Below are 15037 nucleotides of genomic sequence, written 5' to 3' on the forward strand. Positions count from 1 at the left end.
TTGTAATGTCCAAGTTACGGTTAAGCAAACTGTGCTGGAACTCAGCTGACTGAAAGTGTCTGGCTAGGAGTTGTTAGGTTCAATGTAAAAGTGACGAGTTTACCATGAAAAGCTTAGTGGCAGATCCTGCAGAAGAAGCAAAGAACCTCCTCACATGCGCACACTTACTCCCACACATAACTCTCTCTCACACAGACACGCACACACTACAAAAGTAGTTTCACTGGCTGCCAGATAAGCTAAAGTAATAACAGTGCCATCTCAGCTAATTTTAGCCCTGTATTGAATGAGCCGCCACTGGTATTCATGGCAACATTTCTGGCTGAGCTAAGCTGTATATTCACTCTCCCTGTATTGCCTGTCTCGCTCGTTCATATTCTCTTTTTTCTTGCTCCCAATCTTCATTTTTCCTGCTGCCTTTCTCTTTTCTATGCTGTTCGTTCCATTTTACACCCCTTTCAGTTCTCCATCTTTCTTATCGTCTCACCTCTCTTTTTAATACGGCACTATGTTTAAAAGCTATCACATCGAGATTGTTATTTGGGGAGATTATAAAAGCCTCTTTACAGAAGTAAACATCTCTATAGTTGCTGCTTTCTCCCAACCTATTCTGCTGTGCAGTTTGTGCAGCACCAGAGACATAATCTCACCCTTACATAATAAAGAGTAATGCCCACCGAGAATAGAAATATGTTTATGTGCTAGATATTAGCACCTCTAGCCACGACTATGTTCGCTCTCCTTATATTCTCTTAAAGTGTTTTTGAAGAATCTGTTGTTATTGAAATTGTGCTTTTTGTGTAACTGAGGCCTTCTTATTAGACAGATGTCACTGAAGTGTCATTTGGCTGCACTATACTGACATCCACAGACCATGTAGTCCATGTAAAGCAGTATTAGATATGTGCTCTGAGTTTGTCACACGATAGAAATGGGCGCTATCAACCACATTGCCAAATTTGAATTAAAAAAGCCAGTAAGTATATAAAATCAGGGTTGAAAAACTTTAGCAGCTTTCTTAGCATGGAAATGTTTTCTGTTGTTGTGGTCGCTTATTGACAGCTCACATTTCACATCAGTTCAAATGGTCTGCTGAAGCAGGCAAACACTCTTTTAACCAGTTTACATGAGTTTGGGAGGAAATTACTACCCGCTCTGTATATGGAATATTTTTGTCACTTGGTGGTTCTTTGTTTTTGTAATAAGTTTGAAACCCTTCTTAAAAGCTACACACTTATGAGGCTCGAAGATTCAGTAATTATGTTACATTGCAAGGCAATATAAAATTCTGCTGAAAAATACTAAGTATAGGCAATTTTTACATTTATTAATCTCTGAAGTCAGCATACTTTGCTGACTTCAGAGCAGTAGGTGTTTGGATGAAGTCTGGAGAGCTAAGATAGGAGAAATGATGGGATAATAAAACACAGGCGATGCTAAAAACAGACAGGAATAGCTATGAGAGATTTTAAGGTAAAATAGGAAGTGAAAAAACACTGGTTGTAACCAACCCGTAAACCAAAAAATGTTGTGTGAGTTCCATAAAATGCATTTGCTGAAGTAGCCGGTTGAACTACTGAGATTTTCTTACACAACTATCTCTGAGGTTTACAAAGAATGGCACTATTAAGTATTAAAAAAACTCGCTACTACATGTGTACCCAGGTGCAAGTGTGTGAAAACGTTTTTGTGTAAATTTTGTGTCTGAGTCACAAATGTGTATTCAAGGAAACTCTCCATGCAGACTGCTGAGAGAAAATTTGTACTCCTCAATCTTAATCTTTTAAGATTTTTGCAGCAAATCTTTAACAAAATTTCAAAGGAATTGACTTCATCTCTGTAGAGAGAGAAAAGGGAAACATCGCAGACAGGTTTTAGATCCAAAACATTACTATTGATCCACACTACTTTTGAAAAGTATGGAAAATTAGTTTGCAAACAAAGAGGTGCAGAGAAAATTATTCCGAGAATTATTCAGAATTTAGGTCATGCCCTTTGCTGGAGCATCTTAAGACTTCTTCACACATGCACTGTAATCCCTAAATGCTCATAGCAGCACGTCTGAAAAAGAACCTTAGTCATGTTTTACATAAATGTTGCTCATGCAGGTTTCTTGCTTCGTACTATGTGACAGTTTGACAATATTCTGCACACTACTCACGTTTGGATACTTGCAGTTACTTTAAAAGCACACAGTTGTAGCAATGTAGCAATTTTCCATAAGAGTGAAAATTTGTAAACATTCCCTAAATTGGCAAATAAAACGTGCACTGTTAGAGAGTTGATGCTTGGAAGCTAAATAAGTGGAAGGCTGTGTGTATCTGGCAGGATCTCTATTTTGGGAAAAGTAAAAGCCTCCTCTCTCGTTCCTGCTGTCCTGTGCTATGACTCTTCTGCTTGCCCTCTGGCTACATGCCTCTTGTACAGAGCACTTCACACTTCCCATGTGAAACCAAAGCTTTGCCTTAAACCTACTGCTTTGCCACGTCCTCTGGGCTATTTTTACTCCAGCAGTGGCTACTGCTGTTAAAGCCATACACAGCCTTTTGGACTGCAGCAGAGGACTCCATCTGTGGTGGTGTGTTTAGGTATCTGAGCTTGGGTGTGTGAGTGGTAAAACTGTGTTTAAAAAGATATGTGTACAGAATAAGATACAGTAACAATTTCATAACACTTAATTATATCCACCAAAAATTATGGGCACCCCCATAGCCTTGGGTTTAAGATGCTGACCATGAGCCACAGCTTCTTTCTTCAAATTTAAACTGGGAACTTCCCCCTCAGATGTACCTCTGACACTGACATTGGCTATTAGGAGACAAATCTGTCTTTAACTTACGGGACAGCATAAAGATCTCATAAATATGTTTTTAGCACACTTCTGAACATGGGTGGATAGATGGATGGATGTGTGTTTTTGCACTTCTTAACCTCCCGTTGTATTAATGTGAAAGTCCTGACACTATTGTGTCAGTCATGCACCATACAGAACTGGAAGTCCTTATGACGAAGCACCTCGGGCCGTGTTTTTCTAACTTCTTAGGCATTTGCAAGAAAGAACTCCACAACATATGGTGTCAGAATTGTGATGGCTTGTCGGAAGAAGAAAACTGGCCTTCCAGTGCAATGAACAGAACTGCATTCCCAGCACATATGGTCAGATGAATGCTAATCAGCTTTCAACACTGTGAAAGCCTACCTGTTTTCTTCCCCTGTCCCCAAGAGTCCAGACTTCAGTAGAAGTAGTACAGGTTGACACATCTGTAGTCAACCTTGGAGCGCTCCTGGCCCGGGGAGACGTCTCTCTTTCAAACAATGTCGCATCAATAAACCTTTAATAGATTTTCAAGTTTTATGCGCTGCATAAGCTTCTCCGTCTAACTCATGTCTCTGTTTTTCTTGATCCCTGAGAATATCTTTGTTATTTACAAGGATTTCCTGTGCCTTTACATCCATCAGTTGACAGGGTTTCTTAGCTAGACTTTGATCAGTAGTTTACCATTGTATTTCTTGCTGTGCTTTACTCTTTCCTCAAACATTGTGGTTTGGAAACTCAACCATATGACCAGTAACAGAGTGCTTCACAATCAGTTTAGCCAGTCCTAACTGTTAATGGGTCGGGGTTACTGATCTATATATATCAAAAGCCATATTCATCAAAGTAAGCTGTTGGATACTGCTGTTGAATCCTCGGTCACACTGATAGTTCGGTGATGTCATCATGTTTCATGATGTTTCACCTCCATGTGGTCCTTCAAACCACAAAAAGATAGTCATCTTGAAAACACACACTTAGATACACAAAGACACACATGTATATTCACACCAGTGTGTCATGGTGCACTTATAGACTCTTCCATTTACTGAACTTTCAAATTATTTTTACTGTTGTTATTATTGTTGTTAGAGAGGGTAGAGCAGTGGACAGCTCTCTGGGTAGAATCCAAAGACATCTGTTGCTAAAAAGCTGGCTGCAGGTGTGAATGTGAGGTTACTTGTAAATGGTTTTCTGTGTATATGTGTCGGCCCTGTGATGACGACCTGTCCAGAGTATATCTCACCTTCAATAGGCTCTGGTCCTTCATGACCCTGAGATGGATGGAATGTATATTTTGTTTTCTGTTTTTCATCTTTATTTTCTGTTGCGTTTTTCTAAATAGTCCCACATTTTGGACCTTGGCAAGCTTATAAATACATGACTTTTTCAAGTGCACCTAGGTTTTTCCAGGGCTTAACAAGCTTTTGAGGAAATAACAGGTAAACTGATATTGGCACTAAGAATGCCACTGTTAGTAGCACAAACAGAGACGCCATAACGGTCACTACTGATAATCCTTGTGCTGGAGCACCAGAATGACATGTGACACACGAGTGAGATATGAGTGTCAGATTACATCTTCTCTATGGCACCAGTGGCTGCTAAAGACATGCCAGAATCAACTACCTACAACAGAAATGCAACATAAACATCATAGGCTCTGTATGGGAGAACTTTTGTGACATAGAGCTCTTTGTACTGTGCGTTGATTTCTGCACCACTTTGAAGCAGTTCTTAAGTGTTACAGCTTTCAACTCATCTCCAAACCTGGAGGCTTCATTTTTACATTTTTTCTCTCTTTCTCTTCTCTGTCCTCTTTTACTTCTTCTGCCTTTTCTCTTATCTCCCACACCCTCCCACTCTGCTTCAGTGAAGTACATCAAGGAGATGTCTGCCTTCTTTAAAAGCTCTGGGTCCCCTGGAGCAGGTCTCCCGTGGGATTCTCCCCCTTCCACACCTCAAAGGGGCACTGAGCTCTCCCCTGCTGAGGTGAAGGAGCCCCGGAGCATCCCGCTGAAGATGTGCCAGGTGTCACGAAAACAGTGCCCTCCAGACACAGAAAACAGGTATTACATGTTAAAGCTTCAGCGATTTATGTAATATTTCATACAGTTTATGCATTTGGATAAAAAATATCTGACACATGAAAATGATATGGCTTTGTAAAAGGGACTTCTTCGTGTGTCTTTTTCACATTCTCTTTGTTAAAATCTGAAACTTCCTCCTCACCCTTAAGCTTTAGTCACTTTGCCATGTCTTTTTAATTCCTCTAACAGCTTTTTCCCACCTCTTTTATGTTTTTCTTCTGGCATCATTCTCTTTTTCTGTCATCTCATTTGCCAGGTATTTTGAGGTGATTTCATCCAACAAAAAGAACTCTGTGTTCCTGAGGGCAAAAGACCCTGCCATGGCCCAATCCTGGTACAATGCCATCCAGGCTGGTGCTGCCAGCCTTTTACCACGAGTGAAGGAGGAGATGAGGAGCATGCAGCCTGGCATGGAAGTCAAACATCTGGGCTGGATTACAGAGCAGGTATTGGGGGGGGGGGGAGCAATGGTTAAACTGATCTGCAGCCTAATAGAAAGTTTAAAATATTTCTGAAGTTTTGATAGAAATTTCAACGTGCGCAGGTATCTCAGGGTCCAGAGAAACCCGTACTGGCTGTGCTGACTGACAAGGACCTGCTCTTGTATCCCTCGTGTCCTGAAAGCAAAGAGAGCCTCAACAATCCGACAAAGAGCCACCCGCTCATCACCACCAGGTTTCCACCCTTACAGCACACGCTACATAACATGACACTTGTGCTTTCGCTCTCTTTCTTATATCAACGCATTCACATAACGATGGAGTCTCAGAAGCTGTTCGGCTCAGGCCTTCCTCTGGCTTGATTTAGCCCAGAGAACACATGCTCACTCTTTCCATAGCTGGACTGTTGGACGTTTTGCCAAATAACATCATATTCATGTGGAAACAGAACCTATGAGTCATGGGTTTTTCCTCTGTTTTTTCTCTCCTCTGTAGCCCTGTAGCAGTTTGTCTGCAACATCATTTGCTCTTATGGCCACATTATTTTCTATAAGTCTTCATTATCATCTTTCTCATACACTTTTTTTCCCCACTCTTTCACCTACCCCACACCCTCCTTTCTCAGACTGGTCCACTCTGGTCCAGGAAAAAGCTCTCCAGTCTTGGATTCTGAGCTGTCATTTGGCCTACGTTCAGGCACAAAGCAAGGCGTGGAGACACATGTTTTTAGGGTGGATTCTGCTAAGGAGCTCTCGACCTGGACTCATCTGCTGGTGGAGGGTTGCCACAATGCTGCTGAGCTTACCAAGGAGGTCACCACGGGTACAGAGATAGAAAAGATTCTTCAGTTTTTGGTTCATTTACAGTTCTTTTACGAATAAATCTGAAATTCAGATGTATTAAGAGAAAAGCCCACTACATGTTAAATACCAAATGGTGATGTCAGTTCTATACTAGAGTACACATGAATTATGTAATTCAGTTAGCAGCGTCTGTATGCTGTAAGTTAGGGTAAGAGTTTTTTGGTTTTGGGTCCCCCCCCCCATTACTATCAGAAACACTGGTTTGTAATCATTGTTAACCTGAACTAAACAATATTTTAAGAAGAATTTACCTGTAATGGCAGGTAACATTTCCGTATCCGAACCGATTTTCAGAAATAAACAAGGTTTTGTTAGAGGTGGAAGCTGAAGAGGAATAAAAATGGAGCCTTCTGAAAGTCAAAATACTATCCAACTAGGAGTACAACATGACTTTTTTTCAGGGACTGATTCAGACATTTGAATCATGTCTATAAATATACCTCAAATCTATTTCAACCAAACAATTCCTGCTTGGGCTTAAGACTTGGTTCTGTTCAACAGACACACACAAACATTCCAGTTTAAAACAGAGGCTCGTCTCACAAAGCAGGATTAGTGCGATTTATTGTTCTTTACACAGTGATCTGCACGCTGTACCCCTTTGTAGAACGTCCCTAATCTTTGCACAATTCTTCTGGTTTCATTTTAATAAAAGATTTGGGTTTTTAGAAACCAAACTTTCTTGCAATGGATTTTTATAAGGAGCTTGAGGGAAGACAAAGCATTTTGTCGTATGTATTGTAGTATATAAAGTCTTAGCTCTTTGCTTACATCTAGACTGAGTAAAACCCCCTACAGCTTTACAGCTGGATTTACTGCTCAGAGTAGTCCTACTTTCTGAGACAAGTGCCATGCGGTGTAAAACCTTGCTGTGTAGTAAAGGTTTCACATTGCCCTCTGCTGGTGGAATAAAATGATGCAAAAACTTTCCAGTATAAACTAAAAATGGTTCTTTTAATTCCAATATGTGAAACTAATTCTAACTTTCTTTTACTAAACTAAAATTTGGAACAATTTTGTTTTCTTACAGCAAAAACTATTTAAACTGCATCTCTGTCTTTTCAGTGTCACATTTAGTAAAGTGCATTCTGTAGCCCTGTATCAATACTGAATGATACTACTAATGAAATCACAAATAAATCATTACTTGACCTTTACGCCACATAAGCACTGCTTTTTCTGCTTTGGCAGTCTGCAGTTGGAATGGGAAAGAGTGCATGCTGGGAGTTCACATCGATGACGGTTTCACACTGTTCACCGAAGAAATGGGTGTCAGGAAGAATGTTCTCCTCCAGCAGCCTTTTGAGCGCCTCAGAATGTCCTCAGACGACGGCGTTCGGATGATGTTCCTTGATTTTGGAGGTCCCGAGGCTGAGATAGTAAGTTTTCCCCTGTTTTCTGTTCAATTTTGACTTGAAGTGAAATATGTGACATTTCAGGGCAATAATGCATCAGTAAAATCATTAGCACCATTACTCTGAGTGCTGAGTGCTCACTTGTTAGACAGATGGTGAACTTGACTAAATTTGATTTCTACCTAAGCTTGTGTGTTAGCCATCTCTTTGACATTTAAGAAAAAAAACATTACATGCTCCCTCTCAGACAGTTACAAATCATATTTCACTCTGTAAGTTATTCAGATAATTCCGATTCAGATGGGTTGACCTGCTTGTTATGCATTTATAGAAATGTTTAAAAAAAGCAAAATGATATGGATTTCCTTCATTTAATCATGTTTCTTTTTTACATATCTGTATCTTCTTACAGCAACTGGACCTGCATTGTTGCCCTAAGACCTTAGTCTTCATAATCCACTCTTTCCTGTCTGCTAAGGTCAAGCGACTTGGTCTCTTGGCATGATAAAGGCCGGAACGTCACAATAGGAATATTCAATAAAATTTATGGTACAGCCTGGGAACTCTGAAACTCCAGACGATGGGAGGCTTGGGAATAATGCTGACAAGCCTTCCTAAGCCTCTAAAAATCATCTTTGGTCAGGCATCTCCTGATCCTTCTATGGAATGAACTGCAGCAATGCAACGATGGTTGTTTGTTGAACTTGTATTTGTAAGGTAAAACGTTGGTGCAAGTCAGTAGCCACTTAAGGGAGCTTGCATCTGTCAAATCTGTCACAGTATGTCATGACACTTTGTGATGACAAACTGTACGAGTACGACTGCCTGTATCTTAATGTTTCTAAGCTTAAAGCCCCAGACATTAGTTTTTTGTCATCACATTGTTTATCTTTATTTCATAAGTCAAGATGGGCCTTTGTCTTGAGAATCTTTTCATCTTTCAATCTTTGCTTTATGTGCTGTGAACAAAATCATTTTGTTGTGAATAACAAAAGTTATTTCACAAAAGTCCTGATTGATGTTGGACAAACATTTTCATAAAGGCAGCTCGAATGGAGTGACAGGATGTCACGGCTGATCGCTACATAATCAATAGTCTGTACTGAACAATGTACAGAATGGAGCTATTATGATATGCTGTTCATGTGGATTCTTGCCAATACCCTGAAATTTTTCATGCGTTTTAAGACGACCTCCAAAAGAAAAGTAAAATAGATTTTTCAGTCTAGCTGAAATACAACTTTCATTTCACCTTTTTCTACAAAAAGTAAAACCATATATTTAAAAATGCTATTTTTTTGTGTTTAAACCACAAAATATTCATACCAAATACAAACCTGCAGTGCTTAACAATTTTATTAGACCATCACCTGATGTAAGGTTTATGCCACAGTTTCCCTGAATTAACAGTTTTGATATTTACCAAAATCGTGTTTTATGCTTCCGTAATGGTTAATCCACCAATAAGTTCTCTAATCAAAATATTTATAATGCTACAATATCATATGTGTTATTCATGAATTTTCAAAGTTACTATTCATAAAAAAGTTGAAAAAGTGCAAAAGCGCATTATTATTTTTGATTAACATGCCAAATCACAGTTATTTACTTGGATTTCTCAACAGAAAAACAAAAATCTTAGTGGTTGAACGTTATGCTTGATAAACTTCTAATTTCTGAGAGAGGGTCAGTGTGCCAGCACAGATTTAGGTATTTGGTTTGTTTCTTGACTAATAATTGGCAATATCATTTTTAAACACATTTTTGACAGATATTTGTGTTTTCTTGTTTTTATGACAGGTCGTGTAATAAATTTGCTAAGCAGTGTGTCTTAAGTATCAATGGCCTTAATCAGTCTTTTTTGTCAGTAACATAAACAATCTAATAAAAAAAATTTTCCTGTGTTTCACAGCACTGACAAAGGTTTTCATTATCATTTATAGATGACATACAGCCAGCTTAACTATACTTCTCTATGGATATGGAGTTTAACTCTTACTTTATGAGTTAATGTCTTTGTTAAGTACTATATTCTTAATACAGAGGGCAAGTGCAGGCTTGGAAAGTTTTACCACGGTCTTTTCAATGTTTTTGTATTTTTTTGTTTAAGAACCTAAGAAAGTATATGGAACTGTTATGTTGGTCACTTTTGTGTTGTTATCTGTGCTGACTGGACATCTGCAATTTGGGGCCTTCTTTCTTCTTTGAACACTAAACAGACTTCTATTAACATATATATATATACATATATATATATGTACACAACTAAAATTGTTTGCTTTCAAGAATAAAATGTATTGTATATTCTTATTTAAACAAATGTGTGCCTTGCAGGGTTGTTTGTATATAAACATGTAATAAACTTTAACTTTTATTGTTTACCTTGCTTGTGCTTGATTATTATACTATTACTACTATTATAATTCTCTAAAAACAAAAGAAATATTATCTACATTTATTATGTAAACTTGGTTAAAGCTGTACTAATTATCCATACATTAATAAATACATAGATTCATCAATTAGAGCACACGTTTCTTTATACTGGCCGGGGACCAAATAGCACACCACTGATTCAAAATTAGCAGAAGCTAATCCTAGCAAACAGCCACCATCTGTGGTGGCTGTCTTTTTTTGCAAGTGTCAAAGTGGCCCTGCCCACTAAAGATGTATATTACCATAGGTAAGTTTAACCCATAGACTTTGAGATGAGCAATTTCTTGGTTGCAAAAAAACCCCCAAGATGGCACAACAAGCGGTGAATCTGATGGTGGAACCTAATATGATAATAATATTTTTTGGAGTGTAAACATGTTTCATTAACGTGTAAAGACATGTAATTAGCATGTCTCTTTAAAATTGAAGTATGGGCTCTATCCGGCATGTTGAGCAAGCCTCAAGCAGACGTTCAAGCAAGTGCAGTTAAGGATACTTTAATGTGAATTTCATTTTTCAGCTTACGACAAATTCTTAACTCTTTTCAGCCTTTCCAGGAGAACATTTGTTTTAGGTAATACCACTATTTTTGTTTTTTTGTTTTTTTTATTGTATTCAAATTTGTAGACAGGACTATTGACAGAAGCTTAGCAAGTAAAGCAAATCAAAAAGCATATAAAATGTGGCTTTATATGCTTTTTGGAGAAGAGGACAACGCAGAGGAAACTGAGCTAAAGTACTGTAAATACTGGCCTCATGTCCATCAAGTATCCAGCAGCTTGACTCTTAATGGCTTGGCTGGATGTGTAAATAAGTTAGTTGATGGCCAAAACAACCATGTGAAGTTAATGTGTCTACATTGTGACCCACATCATCTCTCTAAATCCCTCTTAAGCCAGACTCCTTTTAGTCAGCCCCAAATCACTTGATATATTCAGCTGCGTGTTTTATATCTCATGGTCTTTAACGAGCCGTTCCACCGAGCAGATTCAGACAGCGGATCTAGCCTTGTGCTGTCTTTATTTAACAGTCCCAGTTGGTGGTCTGACAGTTTTATTAAGTCCAGACAGATCTGTAGAATGGGAAGAGCAAAGATGATGATGATGAGATACTTAAGTCAGCAGGGTGTGTGATGGAGACAGTTAGGCCTGCTGCTAGCCATTATAAGAAGAGCAAGCAAACAGTCCACTCTCCTGTATTTTTACTGTCATTAAGGAGCGTTATCAGTGAGGCCCAGATGCTGTTTTTAGTAGACAAACTGTCAGTCTGTTAATGTGTGCGTGCGTGTGTGTGTGTGTGTGTGTGCATATGGCCTTTTAAACACAGCTTTGAATCTGAGTGTTTCGGAACAGCACATAGAAATGGCAGACTCTAGTAATAACAAACTGGGAGTTGTATATTAAATCACAATAGAGTGTTCACATTTGATCATATCTTCTCCCTTCCTCCCCTTTCAGCGCTCACCCCTCTTGTTTAGACGTTACCATGGCAACGGCAGAGAGCTCTGTTCACCTCTTCCATTATGGTTGCTGCTGTTAAAATTGTCAGTCAGGCTCTCAGATGCTGCTGAAGAGGAGGATCGAGTTCTGTGAATATATTTTGATCAATACAAATGTAAGGACGCTTAGAAATTAGAAAAATTGTTGGGAATTACAATTTGAGTAGCACGAGAAGCTAAAAGAACATGTTGTACTAGATAAACACACTCATGTCATACCTTTTTTCCCCCCGATGAAGTCTGGAAAGGCAGAAATGACATACAAGAAGAAATCTCTAAATTAGCTTCCTATCTGCTTTGGCATCAGGGTGCTTGTATGAATGTGTACACTAACCCCAAAGACAGAAAGAAGAGGCAGATCATGACTTTGGAAAATAAATGAAATAAAAATTATTATAACTGTGATTATATAAAAAAAAATGTTGCATGGTAAATAAAACACAAAAATTGATTTGATCGCCATCTTCTACTAAAGAGTTGGAACGTTTAGGACAAGTTTTTTGTGCTACAATTTCAAATAAAGTGTTATTTATTTAAAATATATTTAACTTTTTTATTTTGGATAGGTTGGATAGGTTGTAATATGTTGAAATATCTGGTAAAGTACACATTATGCAACGCTGAATAAGATGCTATTACACTGGATTTTTTTTTATTCAAAGGCATTATGTGTCATCTCCCTGGTTTGGTTTTTGGTTTCCATCTTCTGTTGAAGATATGGATTCTTCATTCGTGTATTTGAGTCTTTCTTTGTTTATTTTGTACAGTTTTTAGTTTAGTTTTCTTTTTTTAAATTAAGTATTTTTAGTCTTTTTTATTTTGGTGGAACTTCTGTTCCATCCTTGTTGTGCCTCATTTCTGTGTTCATGCACTGGTCCCTATATGTTCCCTTGTCCCTCAAATCTTGTGTGTTTTTTTAGATTTCTTTTGGTGATTGAAGCAGTTTGTTTTCACTTCTTATCTTCCTGCCCTGTGTCCCTGATTGCTTTCACCTGTTGTTTATTATTTTCACCTGTGATTGCATCCTCATCCTTCCTGTGTGTCATTCCCAATCAGCTGTCAGGGTTGATGTTTTCTAATGTGTTCCACGTTCATGTTACGGGCTTATATTTAGATGGTACTTTCTATATTCTTATTGCAAACTCAAAATGCTGTAGACTACAAGCCACATTTAGTCATTCAGTCATTTACATTCCTACAGTGTACCTATTGTACTTAACTTGTGATTATTTTCATTCATATCACACTTATCTTTTGATCTTTATCCAACACCTTGATGAAAAGTTGTAGATGAACTGTGTGATAATTCAATCATTCATAATTTTCAGAATGACACCGATGACAGCAGTGATAGTAAGAGAGATTATACTGATGATTGACTTATTCAGTCCAAGTAGCTGCACCAGTGGTCTAAATATTACATTTAGCAGTGATTGCAATTTTTTTTTTTTTTATAAAGGCTCATTTTTATAAAGATCACTAGTTGGGCAATAAAGTTTAATAATGATGCCAAATGGACAATCTGGGTCTGTGCCCAGCCTCAAGCTCAGGGATATATTTAATAATATCCTTTTGTCATTGTCGTTTCAGGACTGAGGACCCAAAATAGCTGTTCCAGTGTACAGTAATTGCATATGTGTAAATGTGAGTTTGAATGTGAGTTAATTCAGACAAAAAGAGTATGCTTTTTACTCAGTGCATCCCGTCTTTACAGTACTTTACATCAAACAAAAAAAATGTGCTTATGTCCTTACATTTGTATTATGCAAATGTGTCAGGAACAGTATAGAATAGAATGTATAGTAAACTTTACTGGCATTGTGTTTACAGTTATCTCACATAAAAGGTCACAGAGTTTATGTATGAGAAGAAAGAAAGAGAGAGAGACTCTGCAAACCTGATCTGGATGAGAGGAAGATGGATGAGCGAATATATATACACTTGTATTAACTGTGCAGGTGTTTTCATGTATTTTGGTGGGGGTTTTTGTAACTACCAAAGAGCGATGCCATTGAGTTTTGTAAATGTTTAACACATATGCTCAAGTGCAAGTTTTTCAGTATTACAGGCTTGTGATCCTCATACTGGCATTACACTCGTAGCAGGCAGGTGGCAGTGGAATACTAAGGAATGAGAGACAAATCCAGTGTCAGTGTACCTTTCAGAGGCAGTAGGGGTCTCTGTGTCTCCACACAGAAGAATCACAAAGAGAGTACTCATGTTCTGTGTGGAAAGAGAGAGAGAGAGCACTCAAGCTTTGATTGGTCCTGACCAAATTCAGAACAGGACATCCCACAATATTCAATACTGTGCCCCCCTCCCCACTCTTCCCTTCCCACAAACACAAAAGGACTACAGAGTAGAAAGAGGACAAGAGATTAATACTTAGGCTCAAGCAGAGCAATTCATATTCCAATTGGAAGAGCATGTTATCTATTTTCTCATACTCGTTCATTGTGCTTTTCTTCCTGAAAGGCATTCGAATCAAAGCAGGGTTCAACGGGAATCAAATGCGACTTTCAAGGAACTGAACAACGGCAACAACATTTAGCATAGCTCGAACATGTCAACGTTGCACAGAATCCAAAAAGAAGCAACCATGCAATCACTTTTACATCAACTCCTCAATAACCATGTCAAATATGTACAGAGGGATGGGGTGAGGCTAACGCCGAATCCTGTGTCATTGGAAAGTCATTCATCCAAGCTTAATCAATCTAGGTTGTTTGATTCAATTCAAACTGCCTCCTGGGCAGAAGAGAGAAAAAAACAGAATTAAAGGGAAAGCTGACTCTTTCCAACTTTGACGAGCTTCTCACTATCTCCTGTCTCCTTTATTTCCCCTTCCTTTTTTTTCTCTCTCTCCCCCCCCCCCCCCCCCCCCCCCCCCCCCTATTATTCTCTCACCGGGCTCCTAGAGGCAGGAATTATAGGTAGTCATTTCATGCTAAGGTATAGGCTGAATTTCTTTTTTCAGTTACCTTATTTTTTTTTTAAAGAAACTGTTATTACTACTGTATGTCTTAAAGACCAGGTTAGAGTTATTAAATATGCCAAAGCGAATTGTATTTTCGCTCAAGTAAGCTCCTTGGAAATATTCCATCAGGGCACCCTTTTATTCTTTCCAAATGTAGTTATGAATTTTAAAGTAGACTTGTTTTACTGGAGGAGAGAGGTGTGTGATCAGAATACTGAGCAAAGCTCAGATTGGACTTCCTTGTTCTTGGAACATTGAAAGGGAGACTGTAGCTGTCAACAGGAGAGGTGGAGAAGAGAAGAAGAAAGAGAGGGAGAGGAAGAAAGTGGGAGTTAATATTGCTTGATGTCAAGCACTTTAAGTACTTTTTTAAAAATTGCAAAGTGGGAAGGGACCATATTTCTTTCAGAAAAGTGTTAAAGTAAAATATTCTATGTGAGTGTGTAATAGCTGCAAAGGAAATGACAGACAGATATTTTGCTTGTGGGCATTTTAACCATTTAAACATATAGTATCATCATCATATAAACACACCAGTCCCCCTACCCCACCACCCCACCCCA

General features: G+C 38.4%; 1 protein-coding gene across 1 annotated transcript; it reads left to right on the forward strand.

Moving 5' to 3' along the window:
* Positions 1–4648: 4648 nt before the first annotated feature.
* Positions 4649–9942, forward strand: LOC147331481 (alpha-1-syntrophin-like). Its single transcript, XM_086293828.1, has 6 exons — positions 4649–4884; positions 5162–5351; positions 5450–5580; positions 5971–6167; positions 7400–7587; positions 7976–9942. Exons 1-6 carry the CDS (start codon positions 4706–4708, stop codon positions 8066–8068), a joined length of 978 nt encoding a protein of 325 aa, XP_086149954.1. The 5' UTR covers positions 4649–4705; the 3' UTR covers positions 8069–9942.
* The last annotated feature ends 5095 nt before the right edge of the window (positions 9943–15037 follow it).

The sequence above is a fragment of the Aulonocara sp. 'chitande type north' Nkhata Bay genome, linkage group LG5 (assembly GCF_057382095.1).
Source record: "Aulonocara sp. 'chitande type north' Nkhata Bay isolate Kocher_YH1m ecotype deep benthic linkage group LG5, A_spYH_male_GT1.1, whole genome shotgun sequence".
Classification (NCBI taxonomy): Eukaryota; Metazoa; Chordata; class Actinopteri; order Cichliformes; family Cichlidae; genus Aulonocara; species Aulonocara sp. 'chitande type north' Nkhata Bay.

Coding starts and splice junctions, on each gene's coding strand:
- LOC147331481 (XM_086293828.1), top strand. CDS start 4,706: ATGTCTGCCTTCTTTAAAAGCTCTGGGTCCCCTGGAGCAGGTCTCCCG. Junction 4,885..5,161: donor CCTCCAGACACAGAAAACAG/GTATTACATGTT, acceptor CTCATTTGCCAG/GTATTTTGAGGTGATTTCAT. Junction 6,168..7,399: donor TACCAAGGAGGTCACCACGG/GTACAGAGATAG, acceptor CTGCTTTGGCAG/TCTGCAGTTGGAATGGGAAA.